General features: G+C 37.2%; 1 protein-coding gene across 2 annotated transcripts in view; it reads right to left on the bottom strand.

Annotated features, from left to right (window-relative positions):
* The window catches only part of HCN1 (hyperpolarization activated cyclic nucleotide gated potassium channel 1), a 1,641,266-nt gene that overhangs the window by 231,206 nt on the left and 1,386,752 nt on the right, over positions 1-23,308 (bottom strand). For both annotated transcript variants that reach the window (XM_044077699.1, XR_006365568.1), the window contains exon 5: positions 11,347-11,493. In XM_044077699.1, the coding sequence (XP_043933634.1) occupies positions 11,347-11,493 (147 nt within the window). The remainder of the gene's footprint in view (positions 1-11,346; positions 11,494-23,308) is intronic.

Below are 23,308 nucleotides of genomic sequence, written 5' to 3'. Positions count from 1 at the left end.
GATGTTACTCAGAATAACATATTAGTTACTCCTCTTAATACATGAAAGGAAAATTGCATACAGAATGATAGAATATATGAAGGAATTATTAAACTAATATGGAGAAAAGGTAGTAAAGATAATTTAGAAAATTTGAGGCTTTTAACATTAATGCGTGTTGACTATAAATTATTAATGAAAATGATGAAGTTAAGATTGGAAAAAAAAATATTTCATGAAGTATGGAAAGAAGGAATATATGGTATTAGGGGATCCCTATAAGATGATAGAAACTTCATATGATTGAAACTCATTTGACTGAGACCATAAGACTTAAATTTCAAAATACTGAAAAATCACTTGACTGAAACCCATAATACTGAAATCTTACAATGCTAAATTTTAACATACTGAATTGTCAATTGGACGATATAAAACCAAAATAGGTGGGGGGCTGTGCCCCCACCCCCAACTATATATACTAACTCCAGGATCACACTACAGTGGGGAACCCCCCTCCCCCCACCTATTCTGGTTTTAGATCATCCACTTTACAATTCAGTATGTTGAAATTCAGCATTGTTAAGATTTCACTATTATGGGTTTCAGTCAAGTGATTGTTCAGTATTTTGAAATTTCAGTCTTATGGTCTCAGTCAAATGGGATTCAGTCAAGTGAAGTTTCTATCATCTGATAGGGATCCGATATTAGACATAGACAAGAAAAATCATGATGCTAATTAAGGAAATAGTATATAATATTACAAATATTAAAGATGCATGAATAGTTGGTTTTGTCATTGAAAAAGCATTTGACAATATTGATAGAAGACATCCATAGGATATTTTACAGGCATATAATATCAATATTTAAATCATACTTTTTAGTAAACCAGCATGTACGAATGCTTGTATAACAGCAATAGTTAATGACTGAAGAACAGGTTATATTTCTGTGCAAAAAGGGGTTTGTCAAGTATGCTAGTTAAGTAACATCCTTTTTGCATTAATAATGAATATTGTTGTAGAAAAAGTTACTATATGATTAGAAATGGCAACTTGCACCTTCTTAATACAGTCAATATATGGGGTCTATGTTTACTGATCGAAATGCACATTTCTTGAACAGGTATTTATTGGCAACACACCATCGATCATTCCTTTTAATGAACAGGCATGTCATCATAAATAATCTCATCGACCAGTCATAGTTGGCCCACAGAAACTAACAGCATGTAGTACATAATGGAGGGCCATTCACCTAACCTGCTCATGTGGAGGGCTGTGACCCCAATACCCCCTTTTAATGATATATACCAACTCAGAGATTGCACTACAGTGGGGAAAAGGCAAATATAATAACTGGCCCACAGAAACAAAACAGCATGTAGTTCTGACTAAGACTGCATTATGGTAGAATAAGCAAATTTATCATTCCCCCACTGTAGTGCAATTTTGGAGTTGGTATATATTATTACTGGGGGTCCATATGAACAGGGTTTGTTGAACGGCCCTCCAATACTTACCACATGCTGTTTTGTTTCTCTGGGCCAAATATGACAGTTTGATGCGATTATTTACAATGATATGCCTGTTAAAACAGATTATCAATGGTACATTGTCGATGAATAGCTCTTCAATGAATGTACTATCTGATCAGCAAAAATAGACTGCAATATATGACTTATCCTGTCTTATGCAGATGATATTGTTGTTATAGCTAAATAAAATTGACTTATGCAGATCCTGTCATGATGAAAGTAGAATTACATTTAAAAATGGTTTAGATTAAATATTAATCTGAAAAAGAGCAAAGAAGTTGGAGACAATAAAGAAAAACAATGGCATAAAATTCTCTATGGATACAATTGAACTTTTAGGTTCATTGGGTCATAGGTGTGTACTAGGCTAATGGCCCTAAAGCCTTGACACACCTAGCCCATAGGAGTGCCCTGGCATCATGCTGCCCAATGTTAATTCCCAGTGCCTCTATCAAGTAGATCCATTGGAGTGATCCCTGAGGTGAACTTTCTATTTCCCATCCACTCATCAAGATTTCTCTTGAAAGGGCCAGTGAGGTGCTCTGCTTGACATGTATAGAAAGTCTATTCCAGAGCATGGGCAGTCTCTGGGTTATGAACCTGTCTCTTCAGCTTGTTCTGTTGATTGTGGTAATGAGGTTGAGGTCTCTGGAGTGTGTGGTGGAGGGATTGGGATTTCTTTAGATGTAGCATTTCTGCCAGATCTGGGTCAGACATGGCTTTGTAAGTCAAGTAGAGATCATCTCTTAGTAGATGATATGAGTCTGTCCATGTAGGACATGTGTTTAAGGCCTAGGATCCTTTTGTGGCCTTTCCAGTTGTTGCATGTGTCTAGTGATGTACATGCCAAATGGGGCATTATACTCAATGATTGGCCTAATGAGGGAAAAGTAGAGAGAGATGATGACCTCTTTCTTCCTGCATGCAAAACCCTTGGTAATAAGATGTGCCACATAGAAGGACTTTCTGGCCACAATGGCAATGTGGTGGTCGAAGGAGAGGTTGCTGTCAACCTGTCTCCCTAGATCTCTATTAATACCTTCAGTGTTCAGTGAGCTACCATTGATGTAGTAATTAGTGGGAACTGAGTTTTTCCCAAAGGGGATGATGAAGCATTTTTTGGCATTAAGATTAAGGCCATGGTTTCAAAACCACTCTTGGTCTCAGTGAGGCCTTTCTCTAGGAGTAAAGTTGGTCAGCCAGAGTACCTCCATGTTGGCCTGGACTTCTGAAAATTACATGCCAAACAGAAGAGGAATCAGGATCGATCCCTGTGAGACTCCACTTATGACCGGTCAGCAGTCTGACTTGGAGTACGTTATTTTCACACTGTGGGTTCTATCTGTGAGCCAGTTTGCAACCCACCTAGTAATATAGGGGTTGATGCCTAGTTTGGTGAGTTTATCAATAATTCCCGAGTGAGGAATGGTATCAAATGCCTTGACCAGATTGAGGTAGGCTGTATGAACTGCCTTGCCCTCATCCAGAGCTCTGGTGACTGACACAAACAAGTCAACCATTTTGAGCAGGCATGATCTACCTTTCAAAAAAAACAAACTGCATGGGATCTAGAGTTTGGAGATTCCCTATATCCTTGTTAATTAGGTCCATTATGATGTGTTCCATAGCCTTACATATCAGACTAATCAGGCTAATGGAGCATAACATTTGGTAATTATAACATTGTTGCTCTACAATGGAAAATATTGTTTGAAGATATTCAGAAGAAAATGGTATTGTGGAAAACTTTTAGACCAAGTTTTAAAGAGTGTATCTTATTAATGCTATAATTTTGGGAAATTTGGTTATTTAGGTACTATAGATGCCTTTCTTAGTCATTTAGATAAACAATGTGAACAACTTATATGTCAACTGTTCTGGAGATCTAGAATAAATACCATTAAAAGAGGGATTATTTATAATATAGTTGATAAAGGAGGGTTAAATTTAAAACATCCTATTGCATATTTGTGTATTTTATGTTTACATCAGATTTTGCTATTTAGAAATCAAACAAAACAAAAGCCTTTTTTTTCAGAATTAATACAAATACAATATTGAACTTGGTGGGAAAAACTTAGAAGGGCTAAGATGGTGAAATATACTACTAATACTGAAATTAGTGAATGGATAAGAAAAACATAATTATGGAAATTGTATATGAATGAAATTGATCAATAAGAAAAGTTTGTTATGAAAGAATAATGACAAATTTTATTATATTTACCCTTGAGATCATCTAGATACTACTGCACAATTACCTACAAAATCAGACAAAATTGATTTAAGAACGAAACATGCATCTTAGTATGGATAACCTTAATTTCTGGTTAAGTATTACCTGTGCAAGCAGCTGTCGAGTCAGTACTATTTTTGCTATCAGGAGGGTTAGACTTCATTATTTGAAAAAGTACATAGTTTTGAGTGGTTGTTTTAAGCTAATAGGTTCTGGGGTGATTGGGGAGAGTTTCTTTTTTTTTGTTTGAGGGTTTTCATTAAAACAAAAAGTCTTGTAAAATGTGACATAGGTTCTAATGGAGCTGACAAAAAACAACTGTATAAAAGATCAACCTGCCAAGCATGTGCATGTAACATGAAAGCAGGAAATAGACATTTAAAAAAGCTGTCATATATAATAGGTCAGAATAATAGGTTCTTGTCATAATGGCAAAACTAAACATACTATTCTGGAATGTGAATTGTCTCAGAGGTATAGGCAAGAAGGAAAGAATACTGAATTATATTAAGAAATGCCAAGTGCAAATAGTAATGCTACAGAAGACAGACTTGGAAAGAAGTGGGCATGTGAATTTGATAAAAAGGATTTCAGGAGGGAAATTCAGCACAATTATCAGGGACAAAAGAAAAGGGTCGAACTTCACCAAATACTAAAGGAGCTCCAACAGTGACAGAAGAGGGAATAAAATATAGAAATTGTAGATTTGCTGAAGCAAGGTGCTACTGGCAAGGGAGGAGGATTATACTGGAATGTATTTATATTCCATCTAAAACTGCTATTATAGAACTTAAGAAAATTTTGGGAGAAATAATTAGTTTGCAGCAGGGAATAATTCTTATAGGAGATGACAGGAACTTGGCTTTCAAAAGTGAGGATATATCTGGTGAACTGTAAGGGAAAATATAACAAATACGTAGGTTTCCAAAGTAGTTTATGAAAATATCTGGTATGGAAGATGTGAATGCAGCAGTAAGAGCTTGCAGAGAATTTATATATTATTCCCCAAAGTACAATAACTGGGCTAGACTAGACAGAAATGATATTTCACAGCAGCATGTGCACTTGAAAGCATTGACACACACATCTAATAACTATTTTAGATCATGCACCAATAACAGCTAAGAGAAAAATGCAGGGTGATGAAGTACAGATGAGACACTGGTGCTTCTTCACCTACCTGTTAAAAAGATAGGAATTTAAGGAATGGGTAGTGGGAATTATTCGAGTGTTATTAGGGAAGATAAAAATTTCTTCAAACGTTATGGTAGTGAGTGGAATAAAATGAAACTACAGTTTAAAAATAGAGTATAAATTAAAGAAAAACAGATGGTTAAGTAACAAGAATTACTTAGAGGAGCTAGCAAAGGTTAATGTATTGCAGAATAAGGGGGATATTGCACAAATGTGCAGAGCTAAAGATAAAATAAGGCAGTATCTGGATAATATATATAAGTTTAGAATGACAGCTGTTAAGAAACTGTTTTTTTTTTTTTTTATAATAAATCCAAAGCACAAAAACTTTTAATGCAGCAGCTTAAGCAAAAGAAAGTAGAAGGGGTTGTTGCTAAACATAGGTAGCCTATAAAAGAAAACTATCCAGAGATCCTGTAGACGTATTAGAAATATTTTGGAAGTTTTATGAAAATTATTATAAAGGAGAGGAATGTGTTAAGAAAAAGCAGAAATGAAAATATTTATGGAAAACGTGGGTATGCCAATGCTAGAGGTAGATGAGGCTCAACAAGGATCTCTGGATAGTTTTCTGGATGGGGCAGTGGTGCAGTGGTAGAGCTGTCACCTCACAGCAAGAAGTTCTTCACTCTGATTCTTGGCTGGGCTGCCTTCTGTGTAGAGTCTGCATGTCCTCCCTACGTTCGTGTGGGTTTCCTCCAGATGCTCCAGTTTCCTCCCATGGTGCAAAGACATGAGTCTGGAGCATTTCCCCCCCGGCCTCCACTGAAAATTGGCATCGTTCCAATTCAGGTTAACAAATAATAAGTAAATAAATAAAAATAAACAATTAACAGTTAAGACAGGGGAAGATGAGATATAGATGGTGATGTATAATCAATCTTCAGGAAAGTTCTGGAATTGAAAGTATTCCTGAGAAGTTTGGAGCTATGAGTTAAAAAAAGACCTGGAAGGTTTTGGTTAGCAGTATTTTAAAAAGGGGGAAGCACCACCATCCTGGAAGAAAACTGTGGTGGTCATAATACCTAAAGATGGTAAACACCCATCAGACCCAGCCTCATAAAGGCTTATTTCAGTTTTAAATCATGAATAGAAAAAGTGTTTATTTCTATAATAGCTAAAAGAATGAAAAAGGTGGTTTTATGGAGGGGAGGTAAATTTTGGCAACATTAACAGAACAATGATGATCGACAGGGAAGCAGAATATAAGAAATCAGAAGTTTTTTGGTGGGTTTTAGTGCAGAGAATGCATTTGACAGAGTAAACTAGGATTTTAAGAGTAGGTCAATGGAAGCATTTGCATTCCCTGATGCAATAACTGCATTAATTTAGAGGATATATGAGGGATTGGAGGCAAATTAAAGTGGGAGGGTTCTTCTCTGATAAGTTGTATCTAAAGAGAGGAACCAGGCACAGCATCTTTCCCTTTAATTACTGGCATTACATTCAGAGCCATTTGCAAAGAGAAAGTAAGGGACTCAGAAATTCAAGGATATAATTGGTATGGTAATCAAGAAAAAATGGCTTTATTTGCAGACAATATTATTTTGTACCTAATAAAACCATAAAAGGACATGTCAGTGTTGCGGACTATTCTAAGACAATTTTAAGGATTTCTGGGATATAAAATTAATGAAGACATAACAAAGACTATAGCTGTAAACTATGTATCCACACATGAATTGGTTCAGCGATACCCATATTTATGGGGACATGATAAAATTAAGTATTTAGGAGTATGGACTAAAAGGATTGTGTTATGACAGCTAAAGGGTATGTGGGAAGAGACTAAAGAAAAGATAATATACGAAACTGGATGCTCTTGTTTATTGATACAGACAGCAAGATACAAGCAGTGAAAATGTTTTAGTCCTTTTAGTTTTATATACAAGTCAGCCATATTTTTATCAACGAGAGAAGTTGTGGGCAGTAAGTAAAGAGTTGAAGGATATTATCTGGGAGGGGAAAAAGGAAAGGGTTAAGTGGAATGAGTTAATCCTTCTAATAGAACAAGGTCATTTGGGATTACGTGATTTGAATGGATATTTTAGAACTACACAGTTAAGGCTTATGTACAAAATACAATCTGAAATCTCTACTTCAAAGTTGAATGCAATGATGAAGCAAGGGTAAATTCAAGAAATAAGGAGATGGTGAGATTTTGATGCAGATCCTTAAGAAAAATAACAGCAGCCATGAAAAATATTATATTTTTAAAGCAGCATAAAGTATGCTAAGAACTAAGCCAACATGAAAAATGGAGAAAGGATAGGTATGACTGCAATTAGGGGTACACAGAATACATAAGGGGGTTGGAATTTACTGGAGAAAACTGTCAAAGGAACCAAGGTACTGGAAGCAATAACTAGAGAGGGGGGGTTATTAGGGTGGTAAGAAGCCAAGAAGACATTTGGACGACCAGGCTAGAGACTGCCTTCCCTATCAAGGATTGATAGAGTATAGCCAAAGAAAATAGAATAGAGGAATCCTAAGTGAAAGGGACCCGCTCTGGTAGAGGTTTTATTTGCATCTAGAGCAGAAGCTGTTGTTAAAAATAACTAATTAGAAGGGAATATAAAATATTTCACTATAACTATAGGAATCAATCAAACGATTTTTGAAAAGATTGGAAAGAAATATTGGATAAGTAATTCACAAGGAATTGATGGTAAGGCATATGTATGGCTCCCAAATATGAACAAGGTCTAGAAGATTCAGGATTTTTGCTTGGAAGTGTTTGCATAGATATTTTATACCAAAGTCAGACTCTAAAGAATTTTTCTCAAGTAGATGGCATATGTCTGAGATGGGATGGGCAAGAAGGAAGCACAAGGGAGAACATCTGTTTTGGGTGTATAATGAGCTGGCAGACTTTAAAAATTATGTACAGTGTACTATGTCATAAATATTGGGTGAGCAAATGGTCGAAACGCAATAAATGATTTTTTGAACTGGGATACAGGATCTGAATTATCTAGTTATACTAAGGCTTTGCTAAGTTTAACTCTGGTGGCTGTCAAAAAAACAACTACTAGAAAATGGAAAGCAAAGTATAAAACAACTGTATTTGAAGTAGTGAATACTGTAACAGAGATAAAATAATTGGAAGTGTGACCTTTAGAAAAAGGTAGGAGCAAATTACATAGAAAGAAATTAAAATTGTGTAAACAATACATGCAGAATAATATTCTGGAGGAGGAGTGGGGTTTAAGAAAAGGCTGGAATTTATCAATTTATGTAATGTGGATTGACAACTGCATAAATGTGAGCATGTTAACACGGTTTGTTTTCGTTCATATAAATGCTTGTCAGTCTATGTCTTAAGTGATAAGTCAATAAAGGTGTTCAAAACTCATTTAAGAACTGAGATAAAGCAAAAGATTTTCTATGGTGACTTATGTTAGAGAAATTGACAGTAAATGGCGATATGAAATATAATGTTGTAGGAGATAGGTACTGTTTGCATTACAAACAAATAGAAACATTATCACATGTATTTTTTATCTGTCCCAAAGTTCAGATCTCATGAGATTATATAAGACAACAGTGAGGAGTTACACATTTAGGGGATATAATTTATGGTTATTTTCCGAGATGTTATAAGCGACCTCAAAATCAAAAAAAGATGGTATGGCTATTACTTATCATAGGTTTGTAGGAGGTTACTAGGCTAGTGGTCCTAGAGCCTTTACAAGCCTAGCCATGTTAATCCCAAATATCCCCATTTGTTCTTTTTGGGTAGTTTTCTGAACAACTTTATGAACAGAGGGAGTCTGTGATCAACCTGGCTACCCCTGTCCATGAGAGACATGGGTGCTAACCCAGGGGTGAATTTGTGGTCTCCCATCCAATTATCTAGGCTGCATTTGAACAGGGTCAGTGAGGAGGTCTGTTTTATGTGAATAGGAAGTCTATTCCAAAGGAGCCACAGTCTCTGGGAAACATATCTGTCTCTCCAGCATGTTCTGTTAATATCAGGAGTCAGGTTAAGATCCCTTGACAGAGTCACTCTTGTGCCACTTGACTTGTGAATGTGCATCATTTCTATTAAGGCAGGGCTGGAGATTGCTATATAGGTCAGGCACAATTCACCTCTCAGCAGCTTATAAGCTACAGAGTAAATTGACAGGGCTTTCAGCCTGTCCACGGATTAGAGTCCCTGTATTTTCTTAGTGAGAAACCTCTGAGGTCTCTTCAGCTGCTGCAGGTGTCTGGTGAGGTACATGCAAAAGGGTGCATTATACTCTATTAGTGGTCTGATGAGGATCTAGTGCAGTGGAGTTATAACATCCCTTGACCTGGATGCTATGCCCTTGCTTATGAGGTGTGCTATGTAGAAGGCTTTCCTTACCACTGTGGAAATTTGGTGGTCAAAGTTAAGACTGCTATCAACTTGCGTTCCCAAGTCTTGCATCAATGGGCTGGATCTCAGAAGGGTGCTGTCAATATTGTAATTTGTAGGAAATTCTATTTTGCCAAAGGGAATAATAATGCATTTTTTGCATTTGGGTTTAGACCATGGCTTTGCCACCAATCATTTGTTTGGGTTAGCCCTTCTTGTAATACGTTGACATCATTGGGGGACTCAGTGATTGCTCCCAGTTTGCAATTGTCAGTACACTTGGTGAGCCAAAGGTCATCTACTTTGTCCTGGACTTCTGAGACATAGATGCTAAACAGTAAGGGGACCAGCACAGACCCTTGTGGTATTCCACTGGTAATGTGTCTACTGGTGGAGGTGGAGTCACCAATTTTGACAGAGTGTGTTCTATTAGTGAGCCAATTGGCTACCCATCTAGTAATGTAATGGTTAACCCCTATCTGGGAGAGCTTCTCAATGATGCCAGAGTGGGGAATTGAGTCAAAAGCCTTGGCAAGGTTGAGATAGGCCATGCACACTGTGTTACTTTCATCCGCGGCTTTGATGACATTCTCAAAGAGGTCTACCAGATTTATTAAGCATGATCTACCCTTAACAAAGCCAAACTGGGTTGAGTCCAGCATTTGGAGGTCACATATGTCCTTGTTGATAACGGCCATGATAATTCTTTCCATGGCCTTGCAGATGGGGCTGGTTAGACTTATTGGTCTGTAGTTCCCAAGGTCAGTTGATGGTCCCCCTTTGTGTAGGGGGCTTACTGTTGTCCAGTCTGCAGGCACACAGCCAGTTATAAAGCTATGATTAAACAGAACTTTAAGTGGGTCCGCTCCGTCTTGTTTAAAGATTGTTTAGTAAACAACCTGAGATATTGTCTGGTTCCATTGAGACTTTGTTTTTGGCCTTGGCAAGCACAATATGGTAGGTGGGGATGGGGGGGGTGAAGTTTGCATTGAATCTGTCGGCTAGTAGGTTGGCAATGTCTTCCGGTGTAATATGAGTGATTCCATTTACAACCAATTCAGCACATAGCTGGGCATTTCCTTTTAGATTTTGGATGTGGTTAAAGAATGTCTTATGATTATCTTTGGCTAGGGATGTGGTTTTAGTTTCATAATTTGCTTTAGAACACTTTACATGATTGTTCATTTTAATGCTTAGGCTTAGAAGGCAACTCTTCCTCTGCAGAATGATATCCCCCTTGCTTTTGCTTGGCTCATATTTGGCTAGCTATGACAAAAACACTCCTATTCAATAAAAAAATGGAATGTGACAGATATTTTGCTTTGTATAAGGAAATGGTTATGACAAAAGGCATGGGAGAATGTTATTAATAGTTTGTGTTTCTCTTAGATCTTGTATATTTTCTTTCTTCATTTTTATACCTCTATCTCCATTTGTACTGATATTTTTGTTACATTATCCTTCATTTTAGGGATATGTAAGTGTTTTTCTGTTTTGACATATTTTCTTGTATATTTTAAATAAAACACCTTTATTTTTTGGTACATGCCATGAGATCTTTTACATCCACCTGAGCTAGAACCAACTCAGGCAGGTGGAACCTCAGTTTAAATCCTGTCATGAATGCATGTGAGCGTGTATGTGTTTAGCTTTGATTTTAGTGTTTCTTTAGCTATAAGAGGTCTGCTTTACATTTGTGCAGTAAAACAGCCATTTTCAGCTGTCAGTTGAGTTTTGATTTGGCAGGCTGACATGCAAAATGCTGTGTATAACCCATTAGTGGTTAAAAGTCATTTAATTAAACTGTTTCTAGTTTATTAATTTAGTATCATCACTGTCTTGCAGACTCTTGCATCTAAACTGTTATGTATTCTATGCTGAGCAAGTCTGAAACATGAACTTAGATGAATCAGTAGATGGATATTGTTGCTAGTATAAAGTATTCATTCATTGTTTCACTTTGAAAACTAACATTCATTCATTGCAGAAGATTCTACTTCTTTTTTTTAATCAATGCAGTTTTATACACAACATCCAGTGAAAATGAATGCTTACCTCCCTGAGTGGATCATTCAGCTCATTTAGAATACTATCTTCATCAAAGATTTTGCCTTGGTACCTGTGTTCATAGTAATCATGGATTTTCTGGCGCAGATCAGCAGGCAGTTTATGGAAGGACATATACTGCTCCACTTGTTTATACTGCAAAACAAAATATGAACATAACAACCATATGTTATTGTTCAAGCTATAACTAAAATATTTACATAAATAATTGTGCAAATATGTTGAATGTGTTGTGTGTGTGTGTGTGTGTGTGTGTGTGTGTGTGTGTGTATGTGCGTGTGTGCATGTGTGCGTGTGTGTGTATGTGAGCGTGTGTGTGTGTGTGTGTGTGTGTGTGTGTGTGTGTGTGTGTGTGCGTGCGCGCGCGCGCGTGCACACGTGTGTGTGTCTGTGTGAGTGTATGTAGGTGTGTGTGTGTGTGCGTGTGCGTGCCTGTGTGTCTGTGTGTGTGTATCTGTAGTTGTGTGTGTGTCTGTATATGTAGGTATGTGTGTCTGTAGGTGTGTGTATTTGTGTGTCTGTAGGTGTGTGCGTGGGTGTTTGTGTGTGTGTGTGTGTGTGTGTGTGTGTGTGTCAGTAGGTGTGTAGGTGCATGTGTGTGTGTGTGTGTGTGTGTGTGTGTGTGTGTGTGTGTGTGTGTATGTGTATTGGACAGCATGAAATATTTTATGCAGGACTATAAATAGAAGGGTTGCATATTGGAAGACTTGACAAAAGAGGACTATTTATATCTGAAATGGATTAATGCTAAAAATACCATCCTGTGCTGACTTTCTGAAAGTGAATACACTCATGTTTAAATGGTGAAGTCGCATTTTGAATAACACAAAACACCTCCTAAAAGGAACCCATATTCATTGACTTGCATCCTGGGAGACAAGATTTGATCATGTTGCAGCATCATTGGCACTTGTGGTTCTACAAAGTATAAACGGTACTTACTTCTAGCTCATTCTACTTCTGTGTAAACCACTATGTCACCTAAGTGAATGCTGAGCATTGCCCAAATTTAAATGTTAAACACAGAGGTATAGAAATAGAGTGCTGTTATTAAATCTGCCCTATTTTTCAATTAAAACATGATCTTACATTAACAGTTTACTGATTACATCTTAAACTTAACAAAGAAAAACATCTATTCATTCCACTTACACAATTTCAATAAAACTTTTCTTTTATTACCACATTTATTCTACCACTGCCTTTTGTAAACACATGTTTCATCTTTGCAGTTTGTACTCACACATTCTGTCACATTTCCTGCCAAACAGCCTCTGAGACAGACTCTCATTTCTGGTTCCTTTTTGCTAGGTTTTAAGTAAGACAGCCTCCTTTACTCCCTTCATCACTTTTCCTGCCTTCCAGTTTGACTTTGGCTTCCTAACATGTCCCATGCCTGGCTCACAGCTTACCAGCCCTTTCTATTTCATACATAACTATATTCACTGGGTGCTATGCCTGGCACAATGCACACCAGTAAATCATAACTATCTTACTGGTAGCTTGCTCCAGTCCCAGTAACTGCCAGTCTGAAGACTCCTAAATTGTTTATTTCCATCTCTTCTCTAGTACTCAGCCTGTTGTTTGACATATACCGTTAAATGTTTTCCCCATTTCTGACCTAGTCATCTGACCTCTAAGAAATTCTCTAAATATGTGAATGTGTTAGTGTCAAAATATGTCTCTCCCACTGTCACTTAGATCATGAGAACTCCTCCTGACATATGACAGGTTCACTGTATGCTGACAGCAGGCTTTTCAATTTCCAGTAACCTTTCTAGTTCTCACTGCGCACCATTCTTTCCTAGTCCACACCCTCAAAGGGGCAATGTATGACCACATAATTTGTAGATCTGGATAATTCTTTCTCAGAAATAATTCCTCATTAATTCACTACTGTCATTATACTGCATTCAGTTTCTCAGTATTGTCTCCCAAGCAAAAGAGTAGAGACAATATACATACAATTTCATTTTACATTTTCCTCTGTAAGAATAGCCTTAGCTGGAACAGTCAGAATCCTCTTATACCTTATAATGAGATGTTCTTGTTCATTTTCCTGCACACAAAAGTCAACCCTTTTATTCACTGATTCCTTTTCATTGTCCAAATCATTAGTTCTTTTCAATGTAAATGAAGGTTACTCTCAGACGAACAACAGCTCATATTTATTGTGGTCAGTACTTGCTATCACCAGAAAATGCATCATCAGAAGATGGGAAACTAATTGCTCACCTACTGCTGAAGATTTCTTTTCTTTAGTAAAAGACCTAGCAATCGTGGAAACTAAGATGAAGGAACTTAGAATCTATCCAAAGACAATTGTTAACAATCCCTGGATAAGTTTTATCACTTCTTGAGACTCTACAAATGGACCACAATGCTTTCCGATTTGAAACACACGCTAAGAGAATTTATTTTAACTTGTGATCTGCAGTTCTACTTCAGGCCTGTCTATGTACATACTGTAAATAGTTTTCTCCATCTTGGTTAATATTTTGTCTTAGAATGAGAATATTTTTGTCATTTTGTTGCCTTATTTTTTCATGTAAAATTTAACAAAACATTTGGGGGAAAAAAATACCCAGCTGGCATGCTGAGTTCTTTGCTAAACAAAGAAACAACCAATAATTAGGACTGAACTTTGACCTAAAGATGCAGAAAACTAGTATTTGTTTATATAAAATATCTGGAGATAAAATATAAAGGCATCAGAAGACTCCACATAAGACTAAAATCTAGACACCTTATTTTCTTAGCCTTTGCAGTGTGCCCAACATTTTATTTATTTGTTTGTTGGCAACTTTTTGGGGCCAATCAGTTGTTAGACTGATTATATATCTGTATCTGTATCTACATCTACATCTACATCATCTACATCTACATCTACATCTAGATCTATACTTTTATCTATCTATCTATCTATCTATCTATCTATCTATCTATCTATCTATCTATCTCTCTTACTATCTATCTATCTATCTATCTATCTATCTATCTATCTATCTATCTATCTATCTATCAATTTAATTATCTCTCTCTATCTACCTATCTATATTGTCTTTTGTAGGTATTCTGAATTCCTTCAGTATTTGTTAGCAAGCTGTCTATGACTCTTACCCTAAAATCTGCTACTCATCCTGTTCGAATGTACCTCTAATAGCTGCTCAGTTTCCAGCTGGCATTGTCTTGTATCTCTTATTTGGTCTTCTGCTGTACCTAAGACCCATGGATCTATATTGTATCCTCTGTAAGACACGTGGGCATGAATCCTATCATCAACAAGCACCTGTTTCCTTAAACATATAGTCATTCATCCAGTCAGGTGTGACCTTCTCTCTTGCTTACCATCACAATGCCTAAAGATAGGGGACTAGTTGCAGATTGAACTGCAGTTTCCATTTTTTTCCACCTATTCAAGGCCGTAATATCAGATAGCTTGAAATGACCATGCTGCATAATACTTATGATTCTTTCTTTTCTTAAGTTATCTAGCTGATAAACTATATAAATCTCCAAAGTACTATCTGAGCACTGCACTTGCAGTATTCCAGCAACTGCATCTCAACAATACCCACTACCTAGGATTGCACTGACTCTGACGGACCTTTTGCACATTAACTTGAAGTAATGCTGAAAACAGCTCAGAATCTGCCTATTTCTGTCAAGTCATCTAGAAACCTGCTAAAAGCCAAAACTATATAAGCTAGACAATAACCCCTTCATACTGAGACTTTTTTCACCACAGATGTTTTCCTGAAGTACCTGCATTAATGCCCACATTTGCATGACATCTTGTTGAAGAGAGTTAAAGATATGATTGATATACCTATACCCTGCAACAGTCCTAGGTTTGATTCCGAAAGCCCCCATTTGCTTACAGTGTGTCGCTGAGCAAGTTGCTTAATCATACAGTGCTCCAAGCTCAGCCTAAAATGAGCTCATGTAGATCACTGCATTTTTCTGGTTAACAAGCATACTTTTTAATTTATTGTTTACTGCATGTTGGACCCAATCTATACCGATTGCCCACATGTGGTATTGTTGTATATTCCAGCCCTGTGATGTTTTAACAGTTTACTATCAAAATTGTGGATGTCATAACATAACCCAGTCAAAATTCTGACCGGAAACATCGATGTTCTGCATATTAATTAGCTAACATTGTCAAATTGAAATATCAAAGATTTCAAATTCGGCAGTTTCAATGTCAACCATATTTCTCTTATCTGCTATGACTTACCTACCTGCTTTCCAGCAATATGAGGAAACACAGTTCAGTACTGCAGAATGATGGAATCCACACCCCTTACAAAGTGTATATTCCAACTCCGAGATTGCACTACAGTAAGAAATGGGATAAATTTCCCAAGCCGCACTGCACCACGATCTCTATTCTTATCATCGACCACATATAAGAGAATATATAGTGGCATTCACTTCAGAGGACACTTGCAGAATTGAATTCCATCAATATGGGAATCAGCCAACTGATGTTAGGCATTCCTGTATTCGCCAAAACTTCATTCTTCATTTTGATAGTAAACCATTTTAACATAAATGCTTGCAAGGCTTCAACAATTTTATAAGAAACTGCACGTATGCATTCCCTTTGACAAACATGTATTTTAAGGGTTTAAGTACTAACTGCCCAATTATTTGACATGCTGTTTGCGTCCTTGTTCTCCCATGCCTTAGTACGCTAACTACTACCTTATCGTCTATCATGCAACTCATTGATGCATTGGTTGATGCATCACCCTGAAGAACCAATTCTTCCCATATGGCTACATGTTCCAAAAAAAGTGACTTGTTTTAAATACTCTAGCACCTAGTTAGCTTCCCATTCTGCCCTTGTGTTTAAATTATGTCTTCAAAATCTGAAATTCTATCCATATTACCATAACACAATAAATCAGCCTGTCCATATTCAAAAATTGGCTAAAACAATGCTTTAAAAACATTTGACTCATTTCTTCCACCCCCCCCCCAACTAAACTAGTCTGGTACTTACCCTACTACAGTACCCTTATATAGTACAACAGGGCATATTCTCAGTGTAAATCTCCTACTGTCATCTATCCCTTTGTACTTACTGCTACTTCTACTGTGTCTACTTACCCCTGACAGGGTTTCTCTCCAGCAAACTCCAAATTCACATGCATTACCTTTTACATCTCCCTCAACTTCATTACAATTTTCTTTTCTCTTTGTATCACCAAACAAATATACACAGTACTCACCTTTCTGCACCTCCTCTTTGCTTTCTACTCATAACTCTCACACCTCTTCTCTCTTATCTATCCCACGCATAAATGTAAAATTGTAATTCAACATCTTAAACCTCTTTAAATATGCCAGTTTGTCTTGTATTAGCATGTAAAGACTGTACATTTTACTGATTGCAGATTATCTATAGTATAGATGCCTTTCAATTTTCATATGTCCATTTTGTAACTTTAGTTTTCCATTTTTCTCTGTTGTATAAAATTGCCTGCTTTCTAACCAAAGCTTATTTCACAATGTCTCCAATAAAAAAGGGGCTGCCATGGCTCAGTAGTAATACCCTGGTCAACAAAAGCAATAAATAATAAATAAATAAATACATACATGCATACATTTTTCCTCCTGGAAGCAAAGTATGTCAAACCATATTGCCTTGAGAAACCTTCTAGCTGCATCTGCATATAAATGTAGGTACTGACTACCCAGTCATTCTAAGTCCTAAACTGAAACTCCATTAAATTACCTGTGGAATTTTTAAACAAATGACAGAGTTGCCTTTTATTTTCACTGACAATCATATCCTCTGATTTTCTTTCCCTTTACTGTCTGGCATTGTATTATAGAGCCCATCACTGAATGGTCATTTTGGTTAAATTGCCTTACATGCAGTGGTCAAATGGCCTAACAAACTGTTTCTGTTATTAACTGGTAACATAAGCTCAGGTGGAGCCTAGGTCAGGGCTGAAAATGGCCCTGTAACTAGCCTGTCTAACTGGTAACAAAAAAAAAACAGACAAAGTGGAGTACTTGTGGACTGCCCTTCCATTTTCCTCTTGTCCCAGGTTGTATGTAGTTTAGTTTAAGGCTGTGACAATGTCAGGAGGAGTGGGGCAACTGATGTCACTCTCGCGGTGGCAATTAAATGGTTTGGTATCCCTGTCCCTTTGTCTTCCCCCATGTTATATATTAAAAGGGCTTGGGGAAGTTCTGACCCTTAACAGCCAGCTGATTCACTTCATTTAGGAAGCCATATTATCAGGGAAACAGCTTCCATGGAAGTGTTCTGCATGTGTTTAATCTATGTTGATTTCCCTTTTCCAAATGCTTCAATGTCACTTTTCCCCAATGGCTTTTACTACAGTCTACACAACTGCAAGATCATAGTTTGTGCAGCAACACATTTTGCTCCTAAAGTCTGCCTGTCTTTTCCCATGGTTGAGCAGCTATGGGGGTACTGTATTTAAGTAAGGGGCTATAATCTCCATATGGTGCTCCACTGTGTTCCTGGTATACAGTTTCTTGATTGTGTACTGGTTTCTTTGATTATTTGCGATTAACTAATCTTCTGTTTGGGGATAGGCAGTTCATAGAAGAAGCCAGACAAGCACTGCTGACATCTACAGCAGAAGCATTTTCTACAGAGACACTTACTTTGATGTTACTGGCAATACTGAATCTAACAATGAAATAAATATTGCATTTTCCATTTAACATCATCTGTAATCAAGACTACACAATAGATGTCAGTGTTCCTGTATTGTCTGAATTGTCCATTAGCATATAAGCATGTTGACTGTCAGGGGATCATGTTTTCTCTCTAGTTCCCTTGCTCTCCTTGTGTCTTTCTTTCATTCACAGCCTTGTATGATATTTACAAATAAAAGTAAAGTGATTGGGCAAATACAACAGCACTGCTCTATAAATGCATCGGAATCAATCATTACGATATTTCTATTGTTTCACAATCTGTTACCTGTACTTAAGAAGCAATGGTAAAGAGCTCACTTAAGGAGTTCTTTCTCTGTTTCCAACAGTCATATCAATGATAAGGTTTAAAGCTACTCAAAGTAATAAGCTTGTTAGCTGACTACACAGGGCAGAAAACATAAGAGCTCTGCAATTCATCTCTAGGTGCAGAACTAAGACAAACTGAGAAAGAAAGAGGATTGCAAGGGTATGAAAAGAAATAACTACACTCTACATAGGCTTTATCCATGTGATTTACTGAAGCTGTGATGACTTGCATAAAGAGAGCTGGAGGTACAATATACTGCAGTGGGTTTTTTCAAGCTTCCTTATTGTAGCGTAATCGCAAATCTGGTTTATATAAGTCAGGGTGAGGTGGGGGAGCAGGAGGCTTGGCCCCTTTAAAATGTTTCTTTCTGTTTTAATGATTTTTAAAGTTATAATCTTCAATACCAAAAAAATCAATGAAGTGCAACTCGGCATTGGATGAGTGAACTGAATATAGGGAAAGCATATTAAAGCACTAATAAGACAGGCTAATGCATTTCATCTGCTTCAAAACAAAACTATGGCTGTGTTTTCAGAGTTAACTTGTCAATACTGAGGAGCTGAGAACTTACATGCTGCTTTTTCATATTTCTAGGAAACAAAGAAGTAAACCCTTTGGAAACATTTTAACAGTATGTACTACACCTCTGACTATAACTCTGTTTCTAGTTCCATTTGGTAAGTCCTGATATCACTGAGGAATGAGAGTGAAAACAATAGTTGCCAGGCTAGTTAATCTTCACCTTGTGCTCCACAGAAAGGCCATAAAGTATATTGACAAACGACTCACTTACATATATCTAATCTGTCACTGACGTTAGGAATAACCCAGACCCGTTGAAGCAAGCAGTTACAGTACCTTCAACACAAAACAGTCACATCCTCATCAGTACACTTTCTCTCCACTGTCAGTTTTTGCTTGATAACAAAAACATTCAAGAAATGAGTATCCACCAAGCTATTCAGTGACAAATAGATTCGGTTTGCTCGTTGATGCCCAACATAGCTTTTGTAAGGCTCTGAAACTAAAGTTGCTTTTTATAAAGCAATTGACAAAACCTGCAAAAGCCTAAACAATGGAAATATTGTAGCTGGTCTATTCATAAATGTATCTAGAGCCTCCAATCCATTAATTCACTCTCTCCTACTTACAAATCGGCAACGTTAGTTTGGACTCTTACTTGATTTAAGAGTTAGTTACTGAAAAAAATCCAAGTCAGTCTGAGCATTTCTCCGTTTCAGACAGAAAACTTTAATTATGGTAAATCACAAGGATCAGTATTAGTCCCTTTGCTTTTTATAGTTTGCTCTTAGCTTTGTTCTTGATCCTTTCATTTCATGAATACTGCACATTGAGACAATGGCACATAACACTCTTTTATAATTAAAATTATGCTACATCACTAGTGACATGGAGTTACCTAATAACTGCAAGGAATGTGCTTATAATAGGATTACAATATGAACTCCCAATCATCTTAGTCTTTTTGGAATGCAGTTGCCTATGGATTATCTCTTGCCCAAGATGCAGCAAACAGCAAGCTTTCAAAAGCTCTAAATACTTCCTTCATATCTACTCTGATTGCTGATTGGCCAACACTTAAGAGGGAAAAAAAGCAGTTAAAGTGCAAAATCTTCAGGATGTTTTTGCCTGCTAGGTAACAAGTAGCCTATTCATCCTGAACCAGAAAAGAATAACCCAACACATTACTAGGGGTGTGGGTGTTGCACTAGTGAAAACATTGAACATCCACTGTTACAGGTAATTATAACTTATACAACTCTACTATGTTCATCATTTCCTCTGCTGCAGTAGCTTAAGGGTAGAATACCATAATGTATTCAGTCTGGAAGGAGCAGGAAAAATATGGAACCAGGAACCCCTATAGAATGGTTTAAGCAGTGCCAGTGCTGGATCTAAACAAATAATCTAGTAATAATTCATTGCAAAGTCATATGCAGAGGACCATATAAATCTTTCTACAAAATTCTAGAATCCAACCTTTTCCAGTATGCCATCAAAAAATAGAAGGCCAATGAAAAGTGTGCGTTAGTACTGCCTGGAAATGATCCATCATGGTGGGTATAACAAAAGGTGAAAGCCAGAGACAACCAACTGGAAAACATCTGCATAACAGGGGTTGCCATTTTGTAGTCTAATCTTAAGAAATACAAAGCCTACCAGCTTTTTTTAAAACACTTATTTCTGTTTCTGTCAAGTTAGTACCTGAGCTACCTATGCATGTCCAGAATATGAAGAATCCTTTCTCTTTGGCTCTGTTGATTAGAATAGAACACCAGGAGACTGATGGCTTAATTCAAAGGAGCTCTGAAATTACCTTGGGCATACATGAGAGATTAGTTCTTACTGATAGCCTATCCCAAAGAAGACCAGATAAGGTTCCCCTGCCAAGAGAGTTAGCAGAAACTGAAATATTCATCGTACAGATATCAGAGCAAAGAGGAAATTATTTTACATAAATGTATATGCATTTAATGAAGCACAAACATGCAGGAAGTGAATATTCATACGGAAATGAGGTTAACTTTTTTTCAGAATATAATTAAGATTCTAGGGTTTGCCAGGGAGTCTCGGGTGAAACACTCCAATCAGAAACTATTTTGCCATGAAAAAATTTAATAAAAGAGATGGATCTATGGACAGATATATTGAATTGGTGAGAAAATGTACCTTAACAAAGTAGTACTAAGACCAGAGTCTAGTAACTCACACAAGTATTTATGAACCAGTGGTGCAATCCTTGATAGGGCCTTGACTATAGGCAGCCATGAACTAGAAAAGTGTTCCAAATGTCTAAACAGGATTTTCTAGCAGCAGGACTAAGTGTCTCCTTTAGCACTGCTGTACGTCCTTAAATAAAGGGGCGTCTAAAAGGTATGAGTCCAGGGAGATAGTTTAAGATGTGATAGACTGGGATTAACCAAACTCTGCCTGACCTGAGTGAGTAGATCTAGCTCATGAAGAACTTTATGGTAACTGCCCTTGGCCAGCTCCATAAAAGGCAGAAATGATATTGCTTGGGATTCACCACAAGGAATCAACAAATTTTAGGGTCCTTCTGAATATACAGAAATATCCCCAAAATACCTGTAAAGGGTGGAGTGAATAAGGAAAATTGCATTGAAAAGAAATAAAAACAGAAAGATATTTCTTGTCTGTTTTGATGGAGGCTAACAGATTTGCTTTAGGTGTTCCACAAAAATAGATAAATACGTGGATGACTTACTCCTGTCCATTATCTTCATGAGGGTCTGTCCTCATTCTGCTCTGTCTGTCTGAGACTATGTTTTGCTCTGATTGAAAGTAAGGTGCTTGAAGGGTTGAGAATGCTAAAGAACTAACTCCCTCTAGAATATAGGTATAACCCATTGTCCCAAACTCTGTTGATATATCACACCACCGTAGTGATGTGTAATTAATTAAAAATTGTGTTCTGTGGTCTGTCTGAGAAATGCGCATGCCTTGTCTTACTAGGAATTGTCCTCTAAAGAAACTCTGAAGTATCTAGAGTCAGAGACAGACTCAGAGGTATAGAAAACAAGTGGATACTTCTAATAGCCTATATAAGAAGTCCCCGCCAATGCATTTCCAAGACTCACTCCCAAGAGGTATTCTAACTAGACTAATAGTGTGACCCAGACACAGAAATTTATTGATTTTTCAAGTTCCATGGAACCATTAAGTGCTTCAAGGGAAAAAAAGTAAAATGTTTGAAAGGGTTCATATCTAGAATAATGTATTTTTCCTGAGGGTTGCTAGGAAGGGAGATATTAAAAACTGGTCTCTGAGAAAGGTGTCCGAAGCTTCTGGAATACAAACCTTTGAAAAACTGACACTGATTAAATGACTTGTAGGGCAAGGAAAGCATGTGAACCAGAAGAAAAAATTTGATTGGTTTAGAAGGTGGGGAATCCCTCTAAAATGAGGTTTTACCTTCAGTGTCAAGTGTTCTTCACTTAAATTACTTTTAATCCACATGAGTCTGTGATAATAAGTTGCGAAAGGGTAATGACTAGAGTCAGCTGATCGGACAGGTACAAAGGCTGAAAAAGGAAAGCATCTATGACTAGCTATCCTGGAACTGTAACTGTCAGCCCGTTGGAAATGTTTTAGACTGTTCTAGTTCCTTTCCAACCAACTCTTGTTGTTCTTAGGTATGTGTCAGGATCTGCTATAGTATCCAGGAATTTCTAGATGAACAGAGCAGAACAGAAGTATTCTAGACATTGCCCCTGCAAAAATGTACAAAACATTTCCAAAATCAAACAGATGAGGTTTTGAAGTTAACAGAAGCCTGTCACTTAACTGTTTCACGGGGACTGTAGATTGATTAGGAGAAATATCCTGAATGTAATGGGAACCTCATTTATCAAAGAAATAATCTGGGAAAAGAAACACTTCCAAATAGGATGTTACATCCAAATGTTCTCCTTAATGAAGCAGTGGAGAAAAACAATCTGAAAGACTCGAATCCCCATCTCTATGTGAAATTAATTTGAAAAATATGTAATAGGAATAGTGTATGAGTAAATGAAAAAGGAATCTGAGCCTATTCAAAATGACTCCTCCCTGGATGCATCCAGGAGCATACCCAGGAAACTCTGTGTCACAGTAAGAATGCTAGTTTCATATCTAGATTTGGGCACTGGACAGAGCTGAAAAGGATGCAACAGACCCTCAGTTCAAGGTGGCCTGAAGAACTACACCAGAGGAAAATAGAACAATTAGCGAGTGGTCTGTAGAAGAGCAAATGGCCACTGCAGATGCACCCACTATTGGCTGAGGAACAGATCGTCCTCACAAAGAAAGCCAGTTTTCTTAGGTAAGCAATGTTTTCTTTCCACGAACTGCAAAAGTCAGAGCCGCAGGAATGGGGTAGGTCTCCTTGCTGTGACAAAAAGTATACAG

The sequence above is a fragment of the Protopterus annectens genome, chromosome 1.part1 (genome assembly GCF_019279795.1).
Source record: "Protopterus annectens isolate FY-2018-M chromosome 1.part1, PAN1.0, whole genome shotgun sequence".
Taxonomy (NCBI): Eukaryota; Metazoa; Chordata; order Ceratodontiformes; family Protopteridae; genus Protopterus; species Protopterus annectens.
The sequence above is the reverse complement of the archived record's forward strand: the minus strand, read 5'-3'. Positions and strand labels throughout refer to the sequence as shown.